General features: G+C 45.3%; 1 protein-coding gene across 1 annotated transcript in view; it reads left to right on the forward strand.

Moving 5' to 3' along the window:
* LOC144159698 (neprilysin-like) overlaps positions 1–24000 on the forward strand; it is a 67700-nt gene that overhangs the window by 2496 nt on the left and 41204 nt on the right. The window contains exons 2-6 of the mRNA XM_077691364.1: positions 2379–2486; positions 7758–7901; positions 12891–13214; positions 18908–19076; positions 20193–20303. Of these exons, the coding sequence (XP_077547490.1) occupies positions 2379–2486; positions 7758–7901; positions 12891–13214; positions 18908–19076; positions 20193–20303 (856 nt within the window). The remainder of the gene's footprint in view (positions 1–2378; positions 2487–7757; positions 7902–12890; positions 13215–18907; positions 19077–20192; positions 20304–24000) is intronic.

Consider the following 24000-nt stretch of genomic DNA (forward strand, 5'->3'; position numbering starts at 1 on the left):
GCGCTTATAAGACACGTTTATGTTTTCCTCCACGATGTAGTTTTACCTTTGCGTTCATTCCATTCGTGTTTACGTATCGGGAGAATGGACACCCCAAACCACCTTGTGGACGATTTTCTGGTGAATGATCCGATTGTGCCAAGCGTTGTTGAGGCCACCAGAGGCTGCCACAATACCATAACTCTAGCAGTGTCAAGGCGAGCAGATGGGTGTCCGAATTATAGTGCGCCAAGGTGGATTACCTCACGTGACTCTTAATCCCCGTGGCACTGTGCATCGCGAGTGTAGCTGTGGAATAACCGTTGAGCGGGGCAGTTCTCAGCTGAAGAGAATATGGGCTATTCTGTAGCGGAAAAGAAAGTTGGGATTTCAGTTTTGGTTATACGATACAGTGGAGCTATACGAGTGGCGGCGTAGTGGGATGCTGCCTATCAATTGAGATTGCTTGACCGGCACTGACGCCGTGCGTTGTGGTTTATACATTCTCCTCCGCAGACAAAATGGCTGCCGGAACGGGGTTTTGAACCAGCAACCTCGCGAGTTGCAGCAGAATGCACAAGCCGCTATAGAGGACCTGTGTAATCTGTCGCAAATCACACGCTCTGCCAGCATTTATATGCCTAAGAGCAGTTGGTGCTCCAGCAAGTCAGCGATGCATGCCCAACACTTTTGCACAGCGAGGAAGTTAGAACTGGTGCGAATGAAGAAGCAGTCCAACACATGGAGGGAACCCGAGCATTAGTTCACGTTTCCTAGGCCCTGATACATTGCAGACTGTGGTGTAGGGCAGTGGCGATCTCCTCCTGAGCGTATGTGCACTAGGTGCGCCGCTGTGTCGGACCGCGTGTAATAGATGTCGTTGTCCAACAACACACGCAATTGGAGTCGGCCAATCACGTGTGCCGGCGTGTCGTCATGGGTAATCGGGAATAGACGGCCGCTTGTCGGTCCAGTCGATTGTGGTTCTCAAGCGGGTCGGTCTCGCACCCCTGGCTCGTGCGGTGGTCTGGTGTGCCGGCGTACGTCGCGCCCGCTCCAGCGCCGGGCTCTTGTCGTCGGCCACCGCCCGCAACACAACACAAACTTCACCTCCAACGTCTTCCGACCTACTTTTTTTGAGACGCGTAGCTGGAAAAACTGGTTGCTGTCAAAATGAAAAAGCAGATGCAGCCGTTTCCGAGGAAACGTAGCACAGGAGCCGATTTAGTTTCAAGCCGGTGCCTGCCCCGTCTCTTCTTGTGTATTGCAATACTCCAATAAAGGTGGACGCCCTGTCGTAGGGCCCTGTCGAAGAGAAGCTATTCAGTTTCTCTTCCTTCGTACAATGATCATTCTGCGATCAGGGATCTAGTGGACATAGCCTATTAACGGTGTGAGTCCTTTATCGCAAGGAGTTGCAATACACCCCGAGGCTGAGTTTTTACCCAACATTGGCTGCAAATAATCGCGCATAAAGAGCTTTATGCCGAGAACTCAAAGCGGAGTTGCTTTTATAAAGCACCACGGTAAAATACGGACTTCGTATCAGTTTTGGTGATACGGGGAGTGTCCAACACTTCGAGGGAGCGCTCCTTCGTGTCTCCACCGAGATACTAATTGTCCAACCTATAGATAGCGGAGGTACTCGAAACGTAATGCGTGCCCAGAAATGCTGAAAACGTTTTATAGTGCACCCGTGAGGTTTTGCCGGCTGCCTTCAGGTCACACGCTTTCGTGTTTGTTTTCTGGAGGAGATTAGTTGACAAAATTAGAAATTTCCTGTTTACGTTTTAGGCTCTATTAGCTTACGCAACCGTGCATATGTGTGAAGACGCAGTCAAGAAGGCGTAGTTCACGCCGGGATAACAGCCGGGCGCCCAAACGGCGGCTTCATCCAGTGTGGCCATATATACACCGTCTGAGTAAAGGGTTCCGGTGCCAGCGTTGCCGCTGTAGTAGCATCGCGGCACCCTACGGCAAAGCATCGCCCCGCTTGATCTAAAGCGGGACGTGCATTTTTCAAGTCTTGGTAAAAATCGCCCGAAAACCCATCGCCCTGAGTGCGCATAGGCACAGCCTCTTCTCTAGGACGTGGCACTGCACAGCCTGTACCGAAAGCCACGCGCTCGCATGATCTGTTTCGTTTTTGGGTGACTGCACACGCATAAAGGCTCGAGAACCCCCCCCCCCCCCCCAAAGGTGTACGTACAACCCCCAAAACAATGGCACCATACGTTTTGATTCCTTAATTGGCATTAATTTAATTAATAATAGCTATTAATTCCATACATATTAATTGTCCTTATAGCATAACAATCTGCAGATAACGAGTCCTTATATTTTGTTTCAGGGGGCAAATTGAGAATTCGAACACTTTTTTGTTGCGCTTCTGCTCCCAGAAACCGGTTAAGAAGAAGCCGCTCAATCCACTCTGGCTGCTCGCCTCCGCCGTGCTCATCGCAGCTGCTGTAATGGGCATCGTAGCCGCAGTTAGGAGTCTCCCGCAGGTGCGTGGGCTCGGGTAATTTTTATCCTTGCAGCCAGTAAGACAAACATTAACACTGCTTAAGTTGTTCAGATTAACGTAAAGCTGCCTCTGCTCATGAGTAAGCACAATCCGCCTTTTACTGCGCGTTAGTGAACACTGCTGACGGGTGTGTCGACTGTAGCAAGCATTTCTGTTGTTTTGGGACACTAATAGATGGACTACAATACGGTAAAGAACTCGCACAATGTTTTTTTTTCTTTTCTATTGAAGTCATTACCGTGCAAGCTGATACGATGAGGCGTCATGATGGGGCCATGCATCGTGGCGTATGCATGTACAGACCGCAGCGCACTTGAGCGGCGTGCCGCGGTCTACACGGAGGACGCCTATCGGTAACACCCGGTTCGAGATGGCTTGCTTCTGCGCCTGCGCGGCCACCCTGATACGACCAGCTTGTCTTTACTCACATGTTTGGCCACCGCTGCTACATAGGATACTTGAGCCGCCAGGAGCGCTGTTGGCGCACCGGCCGCGAGGCGCACGGACAGAAGGCGTTGCGGTGCGCGCGCCGCTGCTGCGTCATCATTTGTCTGCTAGTTTCATAGAGCTTCATACAAGTTATTATTGTGTGAAACTCTAGGGCTGGTTGGTCTGCTGCGTCTCTGTTCAACAAAAGCATTACCGTGTCATCCTTCTGTCAACCTGCTAAGTGTCCTTGCGTGTAGCGTGCTGTAAATTTATGCGCCGGTGTTGCTGGTTGGATTGATTGATTATGAGGTTTAACGCACCGACGGCGCAGAGGGGATAAGGCGCGCCGTAGTGGAGGGCTCAGGATTAATTTGGACCGCGTGGGGATCTTCACGTACGTGCGCCCAAATCTCGAACACACGGGCGTTTTGGCTTTTCGCCTCCACCAGAAAAGCTGCCGCCGCGGCCGGTAATCGAACACCGTCTTCGGGCTCAGCAGCACAGTACCTTAGCCACTGAGCAACCGCGGTGGGTGCATTTACTAGAGCTTATTTTATAGTGAAGCGGCCGTGCATTGAGGGCAACGAACACATTGAACGGAGCCCTAGCGGATGGTTGGGCGCAATTATGTTGTGTATTTTCTCCCGTAGAGGGAAAAGAGCTCCAGGAGCACGGCATTGTTACCATGGTAAATTTATTATATAACATTAATGATATTTGTGAGATACCTTGAAAGCCTTATATGTCCTGTCATTCAGTCTACCTTAAAAGCCCTTGAACGAAAACCGGCGTTCGACAACCGTCGTATTAAAGGCTCCTTTACGTTTGCAGGGAACTAAAACAGGAATGGGCATTTCTGAAAGAAACTATAAATCAGACAGGATGACAAAGCTAAATAAGAGGGTGGCGTGGCGCACCGTGTTTATTTAACGTACGTGCTTTTGGGCGCATTTACGCGTGACCGTGGCTCTCTCCCTTTTCTCGTTCTCACGCCGACGCTCCGAACAAACGCCGTGCCTGCCGCCGCGGGGTGCTCGCCCCTCGTAAACTTGGTACGAGATGTACGCAGTTCTTGTCTGACCGTGGAAGAGTTGAGTCGTGTCTGCGGCCCTGAATTAAAAGGTACGAAATTGGAATAACCGGAATAAAAGCGAGTTAGGACAACATAGCAAATTAACAGGAATCCGTGTGAGTGACAACAAATCAAACTAAATTAGAGTGAATAACGGAGTGGATTAAGTTAGAACAAAGTGAATAAAGAGGAATAAGAGTTATGAACGGAACTGAAGGTGCATTAAGATGAAACCAAGCACATTAAGGAAGAAGACAATGAAAATAAAAGCAATGAATGTGAACTGTGAAGTATCAAAGTAACTTGAGGTGAATAAATAAATGGAATAAGTCAGACAAAACAGAATTACCAGGAGCCAAAGTGAATTAAGATGAATCAAAGTAAATGATGAAAAAATACAAAATAAATGCAGAGGAATTCAGTGATATAATACTGAATTGAGTTAATCAAAGAGGGTCACTCAGTGAATTAAGATATATTAAAGTCAATTAAGGTAAATCAAACTAAATCAACAGGAACCAAAAGTGAATCCAGGTGGATCCAAGTAAATTATTAACGAAAACAAAGCAGATTCAGAGGACCAATGTGAATAATAAGAATCACTGTAAATTAAATTTGTCGACTAAGTGAACTAATTCAGATCGTATATCATTAACAGGAATTAATATGAATAAAAATGAATCCAGGGTAACTTTGAAAAGAAGACACAGCGAATTAAGACGAATAAATGGGAATTAAGAGAAAGTAACCTGAAGTGTATGCATGAGTGAATTATGGATAAACGTGAATTAATAGCGACCAAAGCGAATTAAGATAGATTGAAGTGAAGTAGAAATAAGACAAAGAAAATATAGAGGAGTCAATGTGAATTAAGAGGAATAAAAGTGAATTAATTTAAGTCAAAATGAATTGTGGCGGGTCTTTCAGTTAATGAATGGATGTAAAAGTCAATTAAGGTGCACCCAAGTGAATAAGTGAATTAGTAATGAAAACAATACAACTCAAAGAAACAAATATGAATTATGAAGAATCAGAGTAAATGAAATTTCTTGCCTGAGGGAATTACATTTAATATAATTTTATGCTTCTTATATTAACATCGATTCGCCTTAATTAACATTATCTGTTTAATTTGCTTTGTCTTGCACCTTTGCTGACCTAGATCCATCCTATGTCACTTTTGGTTCCTGTAATTGAGTTTCATTAATCTTAATTCACTTTCGCATTCACTGAAAACCCCGCCATAATTAACTTTGATTCAAATAATTCGCTTTTATTCCTTTTAAATACCTTTGACTCCTCCACATTTTTTTTGCCTTTTTTCCTACTTCCCCCTGATCATTTTTATTTCGCTTGGTTGATGTTAATTCTTGTTTATACATCTTATTCACTGATTCATTAACTTCAGGTTACTTTGATTTTTCTAATTGTCATTGCTTCCTCTTAATTTGCTGGGTCTTCCTTTCAAGTTTGCCCTGGAAGCATTTTTGTTCACTTTGATTCCTGTAAATAATCTCCAACCTGAATTAGTTACCCAGCCAACAAATTTAATTTACACTGATTATTATTAATTCACATTGGTCCTGTGAGTTTGCTTTGTCTTCGTTACTAATTTACTTCGATGCATCTTAATTTTCTTTCGTTCTTAATTCTCCATAATTGACTTTAACATACCTAAATTCATTGAGTAACCCTATTTTATAAATTCAGATTCAAATGAATGCAGTCTCATTCCGTTTAGTTCCACTGCATTTATTTTGTCTTTTCTTGTAATTTGCTCCGTTTCATTTTAATCCACTTTGGCTCCTGGTAATTCCCTTTTGTCTAACTTATTCCACTTATCTATTCACGTCAAGTTACTTTCATACCTCCCAATTCACATTCATTGTTTTTATTTTCCCGTGTCTTTTTCCTTAATCAGCTTGATTTAGTCTTAATACACTTAACTTAATTTCCATTCATAACTTTTATTCCTCTTTATTCACTTTGTTCTAACTCAATCCACTCAGGCACTGTCTTAAATTTATTTTTATTCGTTGTAACTCCGAGTTATTCCTGTTTATTGGTTGTGTTTTCCCGATTCACTGTTTTTCCTGTTATTACAATTTCGTACCTTTTAATTCACTTGGTTACTCTTATTTAGCCTCGGCATTGGTAGTTTTAAAGGCACGCTCCCACCACAAAATCCCAGACGTCGTGAGGTGTTTACGACGTCGCAAAGGGGCGAGCAGGCTGTCGGTTTTCGGCGCTTTGCGACATTGCAGACGATCGCTTTCGGTTCGATGTTCCTCGTCATGCGTTGCCATCACAAACCAGTAATTCAATCATGGGCACAGAGTCGTCTGACGTAGTGCATCAACCGGGATTCAAACGTTTTACCTTTTGGCAGTAGAAATGGCGGCCGACTTTTGCGGTCAAGGCGGTGCACTCCGGTTCTTTGGTCAGCGGGTTCAGCGTACATGTTCTATCGAATCAGCGAATAGCCTGAGACTCATCAGCGCACAGAAACGTATTGTATTGGAGAAGCAGACAATTTCCGCGGATAGCTAGATGAATGGTGAAACGGTAGACTCTGTTCCCGCCTTTTCGGCGCATATTCGATGGCACAAGTCCACTCTATGGATTGATTGATTGTGGGGTTCAACTCGCTGACGGTACACAGGCGATAAGGCGCGCCGTAGCGGAGGGCTCCGGATTAATTTTGACCGCGTAGAAATCTTTAAAGTGCGCCGAAATTTGGGACACACGGGCGTTTTCGCTTTTCGCCTCCATCAGAAAAGCGGCCGCCACGGCCGGTAATCGAGCCCGCGTCCTTGGGCTCAGCAGCACAACGCCATAGCCACTGAACCACCGCGGCGGGTTCCCCACGATGGGGTTGAACGGCGCCAGAACATCTGCGCATATGAAAAGAAGAAACCTTTATGGGCCGTGACGCAAATGTTAGGTCGTGAATGTATACGTGTGTATTTGTGCCTGCAATAATAGGTTGAAAAGAGCCCGACTGATGTTATTTTCGCATTTTTCTATACCGCTAACCACAATGTTTACGCCTCTCTTTCAGGTTAGTAGCATGCGTTTGTATACAGTGTTATTTTTGTGCAATACATCGTTATATTTGATCGCAAATGTTTGCATGGCAAAAGGCACGCCAAAAGTCGTAACGGGAAGCAAGCCCGCTACACGTAGTCGCATCGCCGCGTGAATACCGCCTCATCGTGCGACGTGCGGGAGTGGCAACTCGGAACTAGGTTTGTTGGGTATAGTACCTAATCTTCGGCAAATTTTTAAAGGTTACCTAGATAATATTAGCGACTTGAGAAAATTACTGCGGTTTTGGAAATAACGCAACAGCGGCAAACTTATCTGTATTAATAAAGTTACCCAGGCGTTCGAAAGTTTTTATCGGCTATGAGGGGTATTGGGTATTGTTGGGTATTGTTTGGTAGGGCAACATCGCAAAGCATTCTTTTTGTTCAGCGATGCAAGCTAATTTGCAGCGCGGCCAATAGCAATAGCTGCTTGTGCATATTTAACGCAAATATTGTACACAGCTTGCGAGTTCACTCATGCAAATACATTAGGCTTTAAAAATATCTTCCTCCCTTTTTATTGCAACATTTTAGTTTACTTTCAGGTTAACAAAGTTATGTCTTCGTAGTATTTTTATACAAACACATTAGGTCTCTATATACAATACATATATAACGTTAGTCTTTTTTATAGGAGGCGGAGAAGACTACACTGCCGCAGTCTTCGAAGTGCATATCGGACGAATGCATTCGCAACTTGCAATTTCTAAGCCAAACAATTCATTTCGGCGTGGATCCATGCATGTCTTTCCACGCCTACGCGTGCGGACTCTTCGAGTCACCCAGGAAGACAATGCTGGCGGAGGTAAGCAGGCCAAGACACTTCTCACATGCACTGCGTATGCAGGCAGCAAGGGCCCGTGAATGCGACGCGCAGCTTACCTAGGTGCGTCTATTTGATAGACATGCGTCTATGGTACTCCATCCATGTCCGAAGCGGGAACGCTCATCTCAAACTATATGCAGTTAAAACACAATCTAACGAAGTCACCGGGAACCACCAATTATTTCGTTAAATCGCGAAAATCGTAAAATCGGGACTGTTATTTCACGAGCAGTTGATTGCATACATTCGATCTGTAGAGGGAGGCGCATCCCTGCACCTACCTTGACGAGTCAGCAATTCAGCTCAGTGCGCATGCGGCGGCCGCGGCGCTCGCATGCCGAAAATTTACCAATGTCTTAAATGTTCGCCGTTAAAAATATCAATAAAACGCCAGCGCTTCTAGAGGGAACAAATTTATTTCCCTCCAAAAAAAGCCAGTGATTTTCGCCTGCGTGCGCGGTTCCTTCGTGAGCCCCAGAAAAGTGCCTGGGCCAGTCAATAGCGTTCATTACCACTCCTGGAAGGGGCACAGGAGCTTCAGCAGTTACTGGGTCGTCAGCATCCTCTGGCACCTCTTGTGCGCCAGAAACTAAGTGTACATTGCTGAGTTTATTGCGTAAGGCTCCGTAAAAACGAAACCAGATGCTTAGTTTTTTTTTCTGACGTGGCACAATAATATCCGTGGCGTGCCAACAGAATACATTCATAACTTATTCCTTTTAAATGTGCCTACCTCTCGCAATACTTCGTTAAATCCGGAAGGGCGCTGAATCTATTTCGTTAGTTCGAGTTCAGCAAAGCATTGAGCCGTATATATAAGCACCTGCGGGGGAATCCGAATTCGTTAGTTAGATCGCGAAATTCGTAAGATCGAGTTTCGTTAGGTCAAGTTTTGGCTGCAGTATATTAACCGCATTAACGTTTATTTGTTCCTATCATTATGAAACGAGTTTACCTGAGCGAAAAGTGAATTACTATGCATGACACAGCTCTGCAGACACAGAGCATACTGCATTGACTGGACAGTATCTGTTTTGGGATATATATCTTAAGGCTAAACAAACAAGTGAGGAATACGTTAGCTCATAGACGCTACAATTATACGCGAAACTTCAGCATTGAATATGTCGTCTTAGGCTCGAAGTAGAAAAATGTACGTGCGCACTAAGCTAAAACTATGAACAGAAAATGTTAAAGTCGGTATTTTATTAACAGAAAAATTGGCTGCGTATCTGCTCCTTTCGTTGCAAATGTTGACAAAAGACGATAGTCTTTATCGACTTTTGCCAAGTAAATGCCTCCCTTCGCTTTCCCGCTCACCTCTCATGTTGTTCCTCTTGCGTCGCGCTCCTCCCAAGGTAAAGATGGCAAAGGTTTGCTTAAATCATTTTAAATTTCCCGCGTTCCACTGCTCCAGGCCGGGTGTCTCGATGCCAACGCTGCCGTACGGCGAAGACGCGCGTGAATCGAGGCGCCCTACTTCAACGTTTATAGAACCGCGTTTCCCCACTCCACGTGCGTTGCAAGCAGAACGTGAAACCTATCTAGTGGAACCTTTCGTAACTGTTGCCGGTTGATTTCTTAAAATGGCGCCAGAAGCTATAGTGGCGCGGGCGACAGCAGGCGACGGCGGAGTGACTTTTTTTTTCTGCAGTTGATGAAGTATTTAATTTCGCGAAAATCAAGCATGTATGATTTTTTATAAAGGAACACTGCCAATATCACTTCTGTATTATTTGTTGTCTTATAGTTGCGTAATGTCTTGTTCTTCTCCAACAATGTTGACAAGTATGAACATTACACCGTACTTAGACGGGTAGATTTATATAAGACAATTTCGCAGGCATTGTTTTACTTTGGCCGGGTGGCTTAATCGAGTCACAGACAAACAGACAGACATACATACAGACAGACCAAAATTTCTGGGTTTAAGTAGCCAAGGAAAGACTATCGTCTTTAAAAGCACTACTTTATTTCCGTGTAGGTTTTGTGGGAGCGTAGCGGACGCAGCATTTCACCAGCAATCAGCCCGGAAGAAGGAGTATGCCTGAGTGTTTCATTTCCGGTGCTGTAAACGGGAATGTTTGCGCTAAATTTAATATCGGCGGAAAATTGTGTTGCCTATAAGTAAATATTTACTGCCAAGTAAATATTTATTGTCACAATGATAAATAGTATTTGCAGCGATGAAACGGAGGTCACTGACCAAGTCAAAAAGGCTGTTTGACGTTTCGGTACTCCTACAAGTACCTTGTTTGTGAACAAGGTACTCGCAGGGGTACTGAAATGTCATTTTTAAAGACGATAGTCTTTCTTGGGCTACTTAAACCCAGAAATTTTGGTCTGTCTGTATGTCTGTCTGTCTGTCTGTCTGTCTGTCTGTCCGTCTGTCTGTGACTCGATTCAGCCACCCGGCCAAAGCAAAACAATGCCTGCGCAATAGTCTTATATAGTCACAGCTAAATCTACCCGTCTGGGTCCGGTGTAATGTTCATACTTTTTTTTCCACACCATGTGTTGAAACTACAAAACCTGGGCGTAATCAAAACCTGGGCGTAAAAAGAACAAGACATTACGCAAATATGAGACAACAAATCAATACAAAAGTGACAATTGCAGTGTTCCTTTATAAAAATTCAAACATGCTTGACTTTTGCGAAATTAAATACTTCAGCAACTGCAGAAAAAGAATTCACTCCGCCGTCGCCTGCTGTCGCCCGCGCCACTATAGCTTCTGGCGCCATTTTAAGAAATCAACCGGCAACAGTTACGCAAGGTTCCACTGGATAGTTTCCACGTTCTGCTTGCAACGCACGTGGAGTAGGGAAACGCGGTTCTATAAACGTTGAAGTAGGGCATAGAGTTTCTCACAATATATTGTAAGAAACTCTATGAAGTAGGGTGCCTCGATTAACGCGCGTCTCCGCCGTACGGCAGCGTTCGCATCGAGAGACCTGGTTTGGAGCAGTGGAACCCGGGAAATTTAAAATGATTTAAGCAAACATTTGGCGTCTTTACCTTGGGAGGAGCGCGACGCAAGAGGAACATGAGAGGTGAGCGGTAAAGCGAAGGGAGGCATTTACTTCGCAAAAGCCGATAAAGACTATCGTCTTTTGACGTCATTTGCAACGAAAGGAGCAGATACGCGGCCAATTTTTTGACTTGGTCAGTGACATACGTTTCATCGTTGCAAATAGGCCTTTACCTAACCAGACGGTATGCCGTAAAACACTGGACTACTTCTAAATAGTATTCATGCAATTTCGAAATGGCATTGTTAATTAGCCCAAAACGTTGACAATTCAAATTTCCTCACAAAAGTTACGCGTGTGCGAGGTAATCTGCATTAGCTATATGTATACGGTTCGGAGTTTTCAGCTAAAACCTAGATAGACCCCACAAAAGTAGGTGGAAGATGTTCGTAAAAGAACATTGAACTGAATTAATCGAAATCTTATTTTGTGGCTGCATTGTACATTTCAACTGGTGCCACCCATTATTTGAATATTTGGTGGAGTCTAGAACCTTTGTTTATCGGTAATAGGCCACAGGAGGGAAAACGCGTGCGATGCACATTACCGCTGCGCCACTTACCGTGACGGCATCACAGTGGTTTGAAATAAGTTTTCGCTCTACCTCAGGCATCAAAATTTATATCTTTTAGCCGCATCATGGTTAATATCGACTTTTGGGTTGATTACGCCCAGGTTTTGTAGTTTGAACACATGGTGTGGAAAAAAAAGGTTCGGCCGGCTTCATTTACGGTTGAACTTCGGTTCACCTAAACAAGCAGCATACCGGTTCACGAGCGTTGAACGGGTTCGGTAAGCGCTTAGTGACAGCCAAGTGCAAAAAAACAAACAAACAAAAAAAAAAACGTGATATTGTAGGGTTTAACTTGCAAACTTATCGGATAAGAATATGCTGCAGAAACATAGCGCTCATCGTGCCTTTGGAGTCGAGCTGCTGTTCCCTACCAGCACGAGGAAATGCTACCTGCATTCCTGTAACAACAAACAAGTCAGCTTCCACACAGGCACCAACACGCATGCCCGTACACGCACGCGCACACACATAGACACACGCAGCGCCAGTGAAGAGCAGCTTTTCTGTTGTGCCTATAAGTAAACAAGCATTTATTGTTCTAGAAAACGTAAAATGCAAGTTCTGAGCTGAACTGATTGTAGGGTTCAACGTGCCAATGCTACACTGGCGATGAGGCGCGCTGTAGTGGAGGGCTCCGGATTAATTTGAAGTACCTGGGGATCTTTAACAGGCGCCGAAATCTCGAACTCACGGGCGCTTTCGCTTTTTGCATCCATCAGAAAATGAAAGTCCACCAGCAGGTGGATTCTGGAACAATATTCGGAGGGCAGGGCCCAACATGGAAGAGATTGACGTGCAAATACTCCAACGCTCTTTTACATAACGTGCAGCAAAGCAAGCCAAGATGAGTCCTGATCGGGCTCCCGTTATTCTAATCCTAGTAAGTAAGGGGACCGGTATATATGAACCACAAAGGCATCGCCGACCAAAACACACCCTGCAATGTTTCTAGCATTCCATGCTCAGAAAACTGCGAAGGACCGCGACATTTTGTTGCCGTTGCAGGGATTCGATGGACAGATGGACAGAGAAGTAGACCCCGACTGTCGCGCTGCCGTCCCCCAGAAATATATTTCTCAGTTTAAAACTGACATTGATGTTCACTGCACAACTGTAAATGGAAGGTTTCGAGTTTATTTCAAGGCAGGATGCCCAGAGGATACTGCCTCAGTGTTCAATTTCAACCTGACATCGATTGTAATACGACGTCTTTCAAAAATAGTTGACTAGTGGCTGCTGTAAACCAACTTTACATACGAGTATTTATATCAGTTCTCATTTCGTCCCTGTTTGAGCTCGTAAGAGTGCAAAAAAAAATGACAGACCTTGATGGCACGTATCTTCTACCCCCTCCCGCTGCAGATGAATCATGCCCTGGCTACCAAGGCTTACGAGTTAGCATTGGAGGAAAATGTGAATATGTACCCGGAGCATATGACCGCCCAGCAAAAGGCCTACAAGCTGTTTCACAAATGCGTAGACCACCACAGCCTCGAGCGGAAGCACCCGGAGGTCCTGATCAAGGTGCTGGATGAACTGAAGCTGAATCCGGCCTCTATTTCGGACGAAGCCAGCGAGGACCCCGTGGCTCGGATGATAGAGCTGTCGCTCACGTACGGAGTGCCCGCGCTCATAGGGTTTGTTGTCGACAGCATCATAATCGTCAAGAAGAAGAGGCTTCTCAAGGTATCCTGCCCCTGTATGGAAACCATAGTGCCAGCCTCGATTTTGGCCAGAGATTAGCTCTTCCTGTAAGCTTTTACGGTATGGGTGACGATACCTCGTATTCAGTTTGGGGGTGGAGGGGTGGCGAAAATGGGTTGACCGACTGCGTAGTAACTAGACAAGTATGTACACAGACACGCTCGGGTCCTTTTTGATGACAGGCCCTTCCCAACATTGATCCTTATCCGCTGTTATTTCCTTCCCCCAAGCAGAAGGTTCCCCTGCAAAAAAAATATGTAATTTATCCACTAGTGCGAGTAAAGTAAGCGGCTCGGATTGACGCAAAAGACTGCCAACTTACTAAAAATAGTGTCCCTATTTAAAAAAAAAAGGTGTTCATTGTTTTCGAAAGCACTACTCAAACCTCCTCCTTCTGTTTAAATTAGAGCGCGAAGAGAGGCAACGATAAAAATAAAAGAGAACCCCAGGACAGGCGTTTGACTCCCAGTTGGTTTTATTGGAAGCATAAATGCCATTTTTAACGGCAGCATTAAAGGCGCAGTTTAATAAAGCACGACAGATAGTGCCAAACGGGTGCATTGAAAGTTCTTAGAAAGTTAAGTTCATTTGTACGCCGGAGAACAGACGCATGCAACTGTGTCACCGTATCTGTCGTGCTTTAAACTGTTTTTAAAAGATGGTGTGCATACCAGACAATCTTCAATATAACCAGCTGCGAATCGAGCACCCGCCCTGTAGTTGTGTTTTAGTTTGTCGTAGTGTCTTTTATGCTGCAAAAAAAAAAAAAAAAAAAGAAAACAGTACGAACCAACTTGCTCAGCAATGTGTTCAGCTAATCAAGCCTCGCTTTTGCAGTAATTGGCGAGGCCAGTCCTTCGCTTCTGCCCCCTTTGTATTGGCAAGGAACTCCGCCAATGACAGCGCTGTGCACAATCGCGTGACCCTTTTTTCGTAGCTCGGCCAGAGTTTGCACTCAGCGCGCACGCATGGGTGTACGCATGTGCAAACACCAATGGGGGCAACGCATCAGAAAATCGCGTGAGGCGGCATTGTCTGATAACCTAAGCTCTTACGTTACCACAGCGTTTGTCTGCTCGTGTGGTGGTCCCGTATATATTTTCGCACTGTTTGCATCCGCCCTCCGAAGAAAGCGCTCGCATTCTGTATTCCAAACGTGCCTCTCAAAGGGGGTTTGGAGCATTGAAAAGCTGCTCCAGCTTGCAAATTCGGCAACGTCCTTCTCCTCGCAAAGTATTGTGCAGCCTCGCTGCGGCATTTTGTCTACGGACGCCACGTGGATGCGAATTCGCGATCACATATACAATCAGCGCTTCCCTTGACGCATATTTTAAAGCTGGCTTCGTTGCCTCCAAAATGGGTGCGCGTATAGCGCAGCCAGTATACCATAGCTCTTGCCATTCACAGTTTCCCCAGTTAGGGCTATTTTTGACATTTATAACAAAAAGTGTATAGCATGCGCAAAACATCATGTAACTACCGCTCAGTTAATTCACGCGAAAACATGTTAGTACCTTATTAATTAGGGTACACGTTTATGCTAGAAAAGTGGTGCTAAACAATGCCTATATCACGCTTTTAGATAACCGGAACATAGCCTAGGGTCGCTGATATGCGTCCGCTTGCCATCACATTCATTTATATCACACATTTCGGAGCCAGATGTGCGCCCTGCTTTTTTAATAACTGACAAAAGCGGCGCTAAGGTTTATTAAAAAAGAAAACAATGCCAAACTTCATTTTGGGCGGCGTGTTAGAAAAGAGTTTCGAAATATATTAAAATATGGGCTAAGTTTAAGCAGGAGACCTTGTGATTTTTATATTAATATTTTTTTGCTGGATTTTTAAGGCTCTTACACGGGCCCACGCAGGAGTGAACACTCACAAAAATATACAAGCGAGTCCATCTAAAACAAAATAACGGTGGCAGTGCTTGGAATAGTGTTAAAAACAAATAACGCATAGACAAGTGCAGAAGCATGGTAATGTAGATGACATAAATAAATACACTAATACAGTACAATAAAACGGGGTGTCGGAACGGAACGAAATCCGGAGCCGCAAAACGAAAAAAAAAAAAAAAACACGATATTTCTGGCCGGAACGGAAACGAAAACGAAACGTTACTCATCATTTCGTTCAGGAGCGACAACAAACAAAAAAATCGTTTCGGTTTTCGGTTTGAGTGGAAAATTAAGAAATTTCATGATTCGTTTAAATTTCCATGCAGCGAGGTGGGAGAATGCCGCCAGTTCGCCTTTCGCCTCGCTGGCGCCCTCTCTCCTTCGGCAGACTTGCTGCGTGCTCCCATACTCTCTCCGCCTGTCTCGGGTGTCACTGCTTAGCCGCTCCGTGTGACCGCCGAGCGCACTTATTAAGTAATAATTAATTAATTTATAAAACACCTACATTAGCCCTACGGCTTTGCTGTAGGGGCGTGTAATACATGATTAAACATGAATATTCTGAAACACGACGTGAAATAAAGAAGTAAATGTTTTCCATGAACAGCAGCATACACAATTCGCAGCGAAAACAGCACAATACAGCCGCACGCGCAATGGAAACAGCTACAAGTCATGTTGCGCTTGTACGCAATTGCTGCCGCAGCGCAGCGGAATACTTAAGAGTGTAAGGGGAAGAAAGAACACTCTCGGAAAAAGACTCTTGGAATGCGGAAGTGCGCCATAAATAATCACCGATTTCCTTGCTGTTATCCCTTCGTCTGGATGTGTACGAGGTGGGGGGGGGGGGGGGTGTGGAGGGGCTGATAAGGCACTGAGGTTTATACGTCGCTACCTAGTCTCATACAATCTGCTTTAAGATTACACACAGAAATAAGGTGCGCCGAAATGATGAAATGCCCCTGTAGGATAGAGCGTTTGTACTAGTAACGATAACATCACAACTACACCAGTTAGTAACAAAACCCATAACGGTATTTTGAATCGGCTCAGATTTATTTATAAGAGTTTTAGTGTTGAGGCCCCAGACCAAGGCGAGTCAAGGAGTGAGTGTACGCGCGCAGCACGATAGTTTTATGGGGGGTTAGAGTGTTCGCATCTATACTCGGTGACAACTTAAGAACGGCACCGGAAGTTGCCGCTGTGCCTTATCACCGTAGCCGGATGTTTCTCCGCGCGGCGCAAGTAGGGTGTTACTGGGAATATTTTGAACATGGCGTGAGCCGTTCCCGTGATTTTTTGGACTTAATATGCTTATAAACGACTCCAGTGACGACAAGCAAACTGCGTGAGCAAGGCAGACGATATCACGCATTCATAGCAAACCCCTTTCAAAATGCGCGCGCACTGACGTCACGGGTCCGGCGCTTTGGCGGAGTGATACACTACTACATGAGGTGGTGCCGTTCTTGAGTTGTAACCGAGTATAACAATTGTATAGTTCACCCCAAATGGGCCGGCCCAGAACAAAAAGCGCTAGAGGATTTTTCATCTACCACAGCGTCTCAATCAAACCTGGGTACCAGGATGAGGACTGCCGGCATGTAGTTTCTGGGGACCAGGGTGGAAACTTTAAGCGTCATTTGCAGCTGCGCCATCAAGACGTGTACGACAAGGTGTACGAAGGTGTCCTCTGATTTTGTGTGTGCAGTTGAACTTGAGCTATTTAACGGCAATTTCTACAAAAAAAAAAAAAATGAATAAGCATCCCTTAACTTTTTGCAACATACTTTATAATTCGAAATGCTTTTTTTACATAATTTTATAATTCTCTAGGTGTTTAGCATAACTTTACAAATCTTATTTTTTTCGTGCGCGCAAACACGAGCCGTTACGCACCATTATTTTTTTTTTTCGTTTCGGAGCTGAACCGGAAGGGAACTTCTATTTATGGAACGAAAAAGAAACCGGAACGAAATGATACCCTCCCTAAAAATATTTCTTTCTTGTATTAGTGGCACTTAAAGAATTACTAATAATTTCGACACGTTGGGCTAAGGAACCAAACGAGACCCTTTTCATTGGTTTTCAGGTAGCGTATTTCAACGAAAATTGCATAAGAAAAAAAAAAAAAAAAGAACGGTAAGCCACATTAAAAACTGATGCGTTTTCGCTCAATGTTTGAAAGGTTCTTGAAGTTAACATTCTATTGACAGGGGGGGGGGGGGGGGGGGGGGGCTAAAGAGAATTTATTATAACCCACATATCAGGGCGCAGCGACTAGTGATAACAGTGCTGCCCTAAGTACCGAAAATTATCCCATCAGTGAGAAGAGAATTTATTATAAAACCACATATCAGCACGCAGCGACTAGTGGCAACAGCGCTGCCCGAAAAAAAAAATCCAATCAGTTTCCAAGTACTCCGGGCAGCCTACACTTTGCACAACAATTCTCTATGGTGGTGAAACAATTAAGCTACTCTGAAATCAATGTACAAAAAGTTCACATGTATTCAAAGAAAGAGTTCAGAAACTCGTTGAAAGTCAATACGGCACAACAGTGATGCTCAGGATGTTATTCCTGACCGCAATGAAACGCGTGGACCAGCGTAACAGGAAGGCTTCTTCACCTAGAACTGCCAACTCATTGCCTAAGTGATTCATAAGGATTGACCACACACGCCACAGCAATGGAAACATCGCCCGTTGCGGTCGGGCGCGAAGACACGCGGCACTACGATTTCGCCATTATACAAATGCACCAGCACACATCAGGAAGTTCACCAACGTGTCATTTGAACGTGTGCTCATTCTAAGTGTAAGACCAAACAACCTGCTTAGCACAGTCCAAAACGTTACCGCTACACGACACTGAAACAAGGCATGTTCCAATGTTTCAGTGTGCCCGCAGCGCGGGCACCGTGAGGAACGCACAATGCCGAATCTCGCCAGACGGTCAGACGTCAGTTAACGTTCATTCAGAGATTGATTCACAATTCTTGATTCAGAGGAATGTAGCAGGGAGTGAGGTGGAATTCTTCAGCAATAAAGAAAGCGTCGGTGTCATGATCAAGCTGAACGAGCTATACAAATACGTATTTTTGATTTCGTTGGTTCATTTTTATATTTTTTAGTTTTCTATTTTCTGTATTTTTGTTTTTTAATTCCCTTCGGCCGTTTATCCCCATTTACCCTAATATAACGCTTAAACATGTTAAATTCGCCAATGATGTTTTTGCGTGCAAATGCAGGGAGCTACACAGTTGGTCCATTTTCACGATCTTTTTTATTCGTGTTCCGGTTTGTTTTCCTGGGCCTTGTTTTTTTTCTTCGCTTTATGTGGGCTATGTATAAGGCAAATATTTTGGTTTGTTAGTTCATTTTTCTATTTCCTTGTTTTTTAAAATTTCCTTCCATCAATTATTCCCATTACGCTAAAATAAGGATTGAACGTGTTAAACTTGCCGATTATCTATTTTTGTGCAAATGCAGGGCGTTAGGCCGGGTTCAGACTACTGCCGCAACTGTCGCATTAACCTTAAAGAATGACGTCATTTCACGTCTCAGCCAACCCAACTGCGCGACATGCCGTTTTTTTACGTCCATAGACCACATCGTTGCGTCCGTAGTTTATAGAGATAGCCTTACACTGCTGGGGCTGAGGGGGTACTCGGCAAACAGTGCTCGCGCTTTGAAAAAAAAAAAAAAAGTTATTGACATTGCCATGCCCCTCCGCCGAGACACTAATGCGCTATGCGAAACAAAACTTAGGTCTCGGTGGCCCCGGAAGAAGTTCTGTGGTACAAAGAAAGGAAAGTTCTGGCTGACAAAAATCAACTGGTGGAATACTACACAAGCCGGCTTAAGGCCACCGGGGCCTTCAAGTCTCAGAAAGATATTGACACCAACGCAGCTACGCTCACCGCATTGGAAAATGCTGGTAAGTACTAGTAAGTACTAGTAAGTACTTTGGAATTTTTGCCTTCCCGCAACTCATTTAGTCTTGCGATTCGTCTCAATTCGCCGTTCGTTGCAGAACAACACGGGCAAACTTTTTTTGGATCTGGGATTCGGGTCTAACGTGTTTAACTTCGCGAAAAGCTTCGGAAATCTTCGTTGTTTTTGAGGCAGCAAGTGTCTTCAAAAATTACATCTCTTTTTCAAAAACAAATGATCTAAACAAAAGCAAAGCTATTACTCCGTGTACCGAGAAAATTCACACTTGCTAGAGCTAGCAAGAAGTACTCTGCAGAGTTTCAAAGCAGCACTTGGCGGTAATTTCAGGGCACTTGACTAGCTTGTTGCTTCATGGGTGCGGAGTTTGTTGATAAATGACGCACAAAGTCAGAAAGAAGCGAATAATTTAGGAACTCACTGAGATTGATTGATTGTGGGGTTTAATAACGTGCCGAAACTACACAGGTTATGGGGCGCGCCGTAGTGGAGGGCTCCGGATTAATTTAGACCACCTGGGGATCTTTAACGCGCGCCCAAATCTCGAACACACGGGTATTTTTGCTTTCCGCCTCCACCAGAAAAGCGGCCGCCGCGGCCAGGAATCGAACCCGTGTCCTTAGGCTCAGCAGCACAACGCCATAGCCACTGAGTCACCGCGACGGGTAAGAACTCACTCAGCAGCACGCCTCTTGGCGGCAGGAAGGCGGTATGAGTGTTTAGACTGTGCTCTCCAAAAGGCACTCGCCTAGATGACGATGGAGCTAAGGCGTGTAAGAAATACCGGCTCGATTCCCGGTCGCGGAGACGGTTTGTTAAGGGGGCGAAATGCAAACACACCCACGTGTATAAGATTTTTTTTTGTATGGTAAGGAACGCAAAAGGGAGGAAAATATTCTGTTCACTTGCACTAAGGAGCGCATCGTAGCCCAGATGATAAGACCAGACGCAGCCATTGAATAAATACTTAAAATAAAAGGAAAAACACCTTTATAAACAATCCTGTTTAGCTTTCTTGTTGGGGCGTTATATTCCGACTTCAAAAGTTTGAACGCCAGTTTTGACTTTCACAACGGCAATTTTCGTTCCCAATGTGATGCAGCTACAACTCATCTGGCGGAGTCTGCTGGGGAGGACTTTAACAAGCTATTCAACTCTGATACTGTTGCGATCAAGGATATGGCCGGGTACACTGGACCCCAGGTAAATGCAGGTGAGAACCTTTCGGTAACGCGAATAATAATGACGTCTGCTGGATGCGTCGAATGGGGATATATCCGGGTGTAGAACTGAAAAAAATACCGATTTGGTTAAGGTTTGGGTTCGCGTGAATTCATTTAGTTCCGGTTCAGTTGCGGCGCGACTAAGTCACATACCGAACCGGTACGCAAACGTTGAACCGGTCCGCGAACCGGTTCGACAAGTTTAATTATAGCGAAGTGCGAAACAATGCCGTGTAGTTTAAAGGCCCATAAAAACAAAACACAACTCTGGTTCCTGCAAAATACTACTCGTTCGTGGCATGGGCCTTCGCCGTTGCGCAGTAAAGCAATCTTGCGGCCTTGTTGCCCCTACACAGTCGCAGCGAGGGGATGGCAAAGTCGATGCTCCATATCGCCTCCAGGCTCCAAGAGTGCGGCATTTCGTTTGTTCAGCCTTGCACTGTGCTCACGCGACCAGCAGCACGACTTTAACATTGGTGCGCATCCCTTTCCCCATGCATTGCGACCACGAAGAGAGCGTTGATAGTGTTCTGACTTATCTGAAAGGGATGAGTACGTGAGAGGTTACGAAGCCTACGAAGGTTACGAAAAGGACAAAAGCACCAAATCACATTGGCCGCGCATTATAACAAAGGATGGTCGAACTGTTTAACCGGTAACCGTTATTAATTTTTTACTTGTATGTTGTATTCACTGGCGTGGCACGCATGCGGGCAACCATGCGTGTGCGCCGCCATGCGTTAATTTGCCCTAGCGTCTGTGTTGCTAAGGCGACGCCACGCTGGTTACGTTGGGCTCCTCGAGATGGCAGTACTTGTCTGTGCTGGCGCCCGAAAAGGCACAGCACATGACTACAGCTGGCTGTCCGATGTTCCAAACTATCCCCCACCGAACGCGAAGTAATACCTTGACGCCAAATAATGCTACGTGCAGCACCATACGACCTACTTATCGCCAGGCATGGTTGAAATCGTCGCAGGACTAGGTAGAATTATACCTTATCTTATGACACTAGAAAGAACCGTAAAAACTTCGGAGCCTTCATATGCGCGCAACTGCGTGGCAGCGTTGTGATAGACCGAGTCGCGTGCCTATGCAAGTGAAAGCCGATTGCCACTCAAGGTCTGCCACTTGTTCAAGGACAGCAACAGAAATATTGTTGCCAAAAATTTGCCGGGCCGATTTGTGCAAAGGTCGCTCGCGATTCGCCAGCGCTTGTGCCGGCTGGGCAGTGCGAGCTTGGCACAGCTCGGAAGACCGCCTCGCATGCACTAGCTTCTACGCTACCATCGTATCTAAATCGGCGTACGCGTGAAACATTTCTTCAAAACTATTTGGTTTCTGTACTAAACTACCCATTATGCGGCACTTGTGGTGACATCCGTGGTCGCAGGCAACTGTAGCGTCGGCCTCTTGCGCGCCGTGTCGCTTTCGCTCGCAGCCTCGGTTTCATTCTCGGGGAATCGAAGTGCTCGAGGGCAAGTAGAGCACCCCCACATAATCAGAGTGTGATTAACAATACATCTGTTGACGTCAGCGCCGAGAATCGGGTTGAAACGCGGCAGACGATGCAGGCTGGTGTTTTTTTTTTTTTTTTTTTTTGAAGCAAAGCTTTACTACTTTCGTCCAGCGGTTTCACCGCGGATGCACAAGTTCACCTTTTGACAGCAGACACACCCCCTGAGACAATACCTTGAAGCGCATCGCGTGATTCACCTTTGCGCCTGCTTTCAGCGCTGCGCACAAGGTCCCGTTTTCAGTCGTTTTGCTCAATTAGCGGTGGCAGCCGCCGCGGTTGCGGCCGCTCAGCTGATCGGCAGCCGACCAACCCCGCCGTTTCCCACGCATGCGCCGCTGGGTCGTCTCGGGCTACGTGACTCTTCTTGCACCGCGTTCACCGTGAATGAAAGCGAGGCGGGCCTCATTCTGTGAGTGTTGTACGGCACCGAGCGGCTTTGAGGCGTGGTCGGCAATACAGCTGCATCAAAGGTTAACCACGCGAAACTACCTAAGCCTTTTGCTTTGCATATCCGAGGTTAGCTGAGCTAAGCCGCAGCCATTTTATTTCTTCCGCAAGATGCGGGCGCAAAGCGCATGCGCAGGCACAGCGGGCATGTTCATGGCGGTTTTCAATGTTGCCAAGCGAAGAAATCGCCCGCTAAACTTTTCAGTGAGTCCCATCTATAGATCAGTGTGTCGGGAATTGAACCGAACAAAAATAGCGGTTACCGGTTCACGACAAAACGGATCGACCAGCCGTTGTTTAAAATACGCGGCCAATGTCATTAGAGGCTTTTCACTTTCACGCGAGATCAACTTCGTAACCTCTCACACAAATTTACCCCTCAGAGCAACCACCACATTATCAATGGTCTATACGTGGCCACAACACCGCAAAAAGTGCGTGCACTAGTGTTTCAATGGTATACGTCGCTGCTGGTTGGGTGGGCAGAATGCAAGGATGAGCGGAAGAAATGACACATTTTCGGCGATATGAAACATAGACATTGCCCTTCCTTCTCTGCGACTGTATAGGCGCGATCAGACCGCAAGAATGCTTCACTGCACAACGGCGAAGGCCCGCACTATAAACGTGCCTCCTTGTTGCATTTCATAAATTGTTTGAAAAGTCGCACACCTGGAAAGTGTAAATACTTCCCAAGTGTTACCCGCATACGAGTAATTCAGAGGCTAAGCCGGTGGCGAGGATGCATAGCCACCGCTGGCCGTTTTTCTGATGTCGACGGAGACTTCAAACGCGTACATGTTGATATTTCGACGCTTGTTAAAGATTCCCTCGTGGGCAAAACTTTTCTGCCGCCCTGCAGTATACGGTGCGCCTCATAGCACAGGCATAGCTTCGGAGCGACAACTGCGCCAATAATTTTCAAGAAGTGTGTTTCCACCGGAAAGCAAAAAGTAAAAGACCCACTACGTGGTTTTAAATCATTCCCCGCAGAGTTGATACACGAACAATTTCTGTTCTTTCTATAGCTGCCTTCAGCCATCGAATAAGCACAAAAACCAAGTGGTAGATTTTTCTATAGACCTCTTCCTTTGTCTGACCGCTCCCATAAATGAATTTGTCATCACTGCGAGCAGTTAGCGCCGTCGTCCTGGTATAATCGTATTTCTCGGGGCGCGTAGAGCGGTCAAGTTTGTTCCACCCATTTGTTCTCTTATGTTGACTTCAGTAGGGTGTTACAAACCACTCTAGCCACCGCCATATAGGTAACAAGGTCATATGTTGTGCTGTGTAGGTACAAAACTACACAGACAATGCAACACGTTTGTGAGGCATGCGACAAAGAAAAATTTTGGCAATTTGTGAAAGTGAAAAAATGCAATATGGCCTTTATTTATATAGGTTTTAAAATTAGACCAAAATGCCCGATTCACGTGCAATGCAGTGAATTTTTCAAATGCACTATTTAATCTGCATAAACTACAATTGGCACGAAAAGAAATAAGGATAAATAGTACCAATAAATTGAATTCTCTAGCTTTTTAAGACGCAAGAAAACAGCACCCGGTATTTCGGCAACTAAAAATGAGCCACGTTTGTTATTGTAATTGTAAAGTGTACTTTCTGAAAATCAAAAATAAATACGTTAAATAGCTTAGAAGTAGGCATAGTCTTCGCATAAAAATAATAAAAAAACCTGCGGCAATAGCTGCAATAGTTTG

Source organism: Haemaphysalis longicornis, unplaced genomic scaffold (assembly GCF_048455015.1).
Source record: "Haemaphysalis longicornis isolate Haplotype H1 unplaced genomic scaffold, Haemaphysalis longicornis Haplotype H1 scaffold_1, whole genome shotgun sequence".
Classification (NCBI taxonomy): Eukaryota; Metazoa; Arthropoda; class Arachnida; order Ixodida; family Ixodidae; genus Haemaphysalis; species Haemaphysalis longicornis.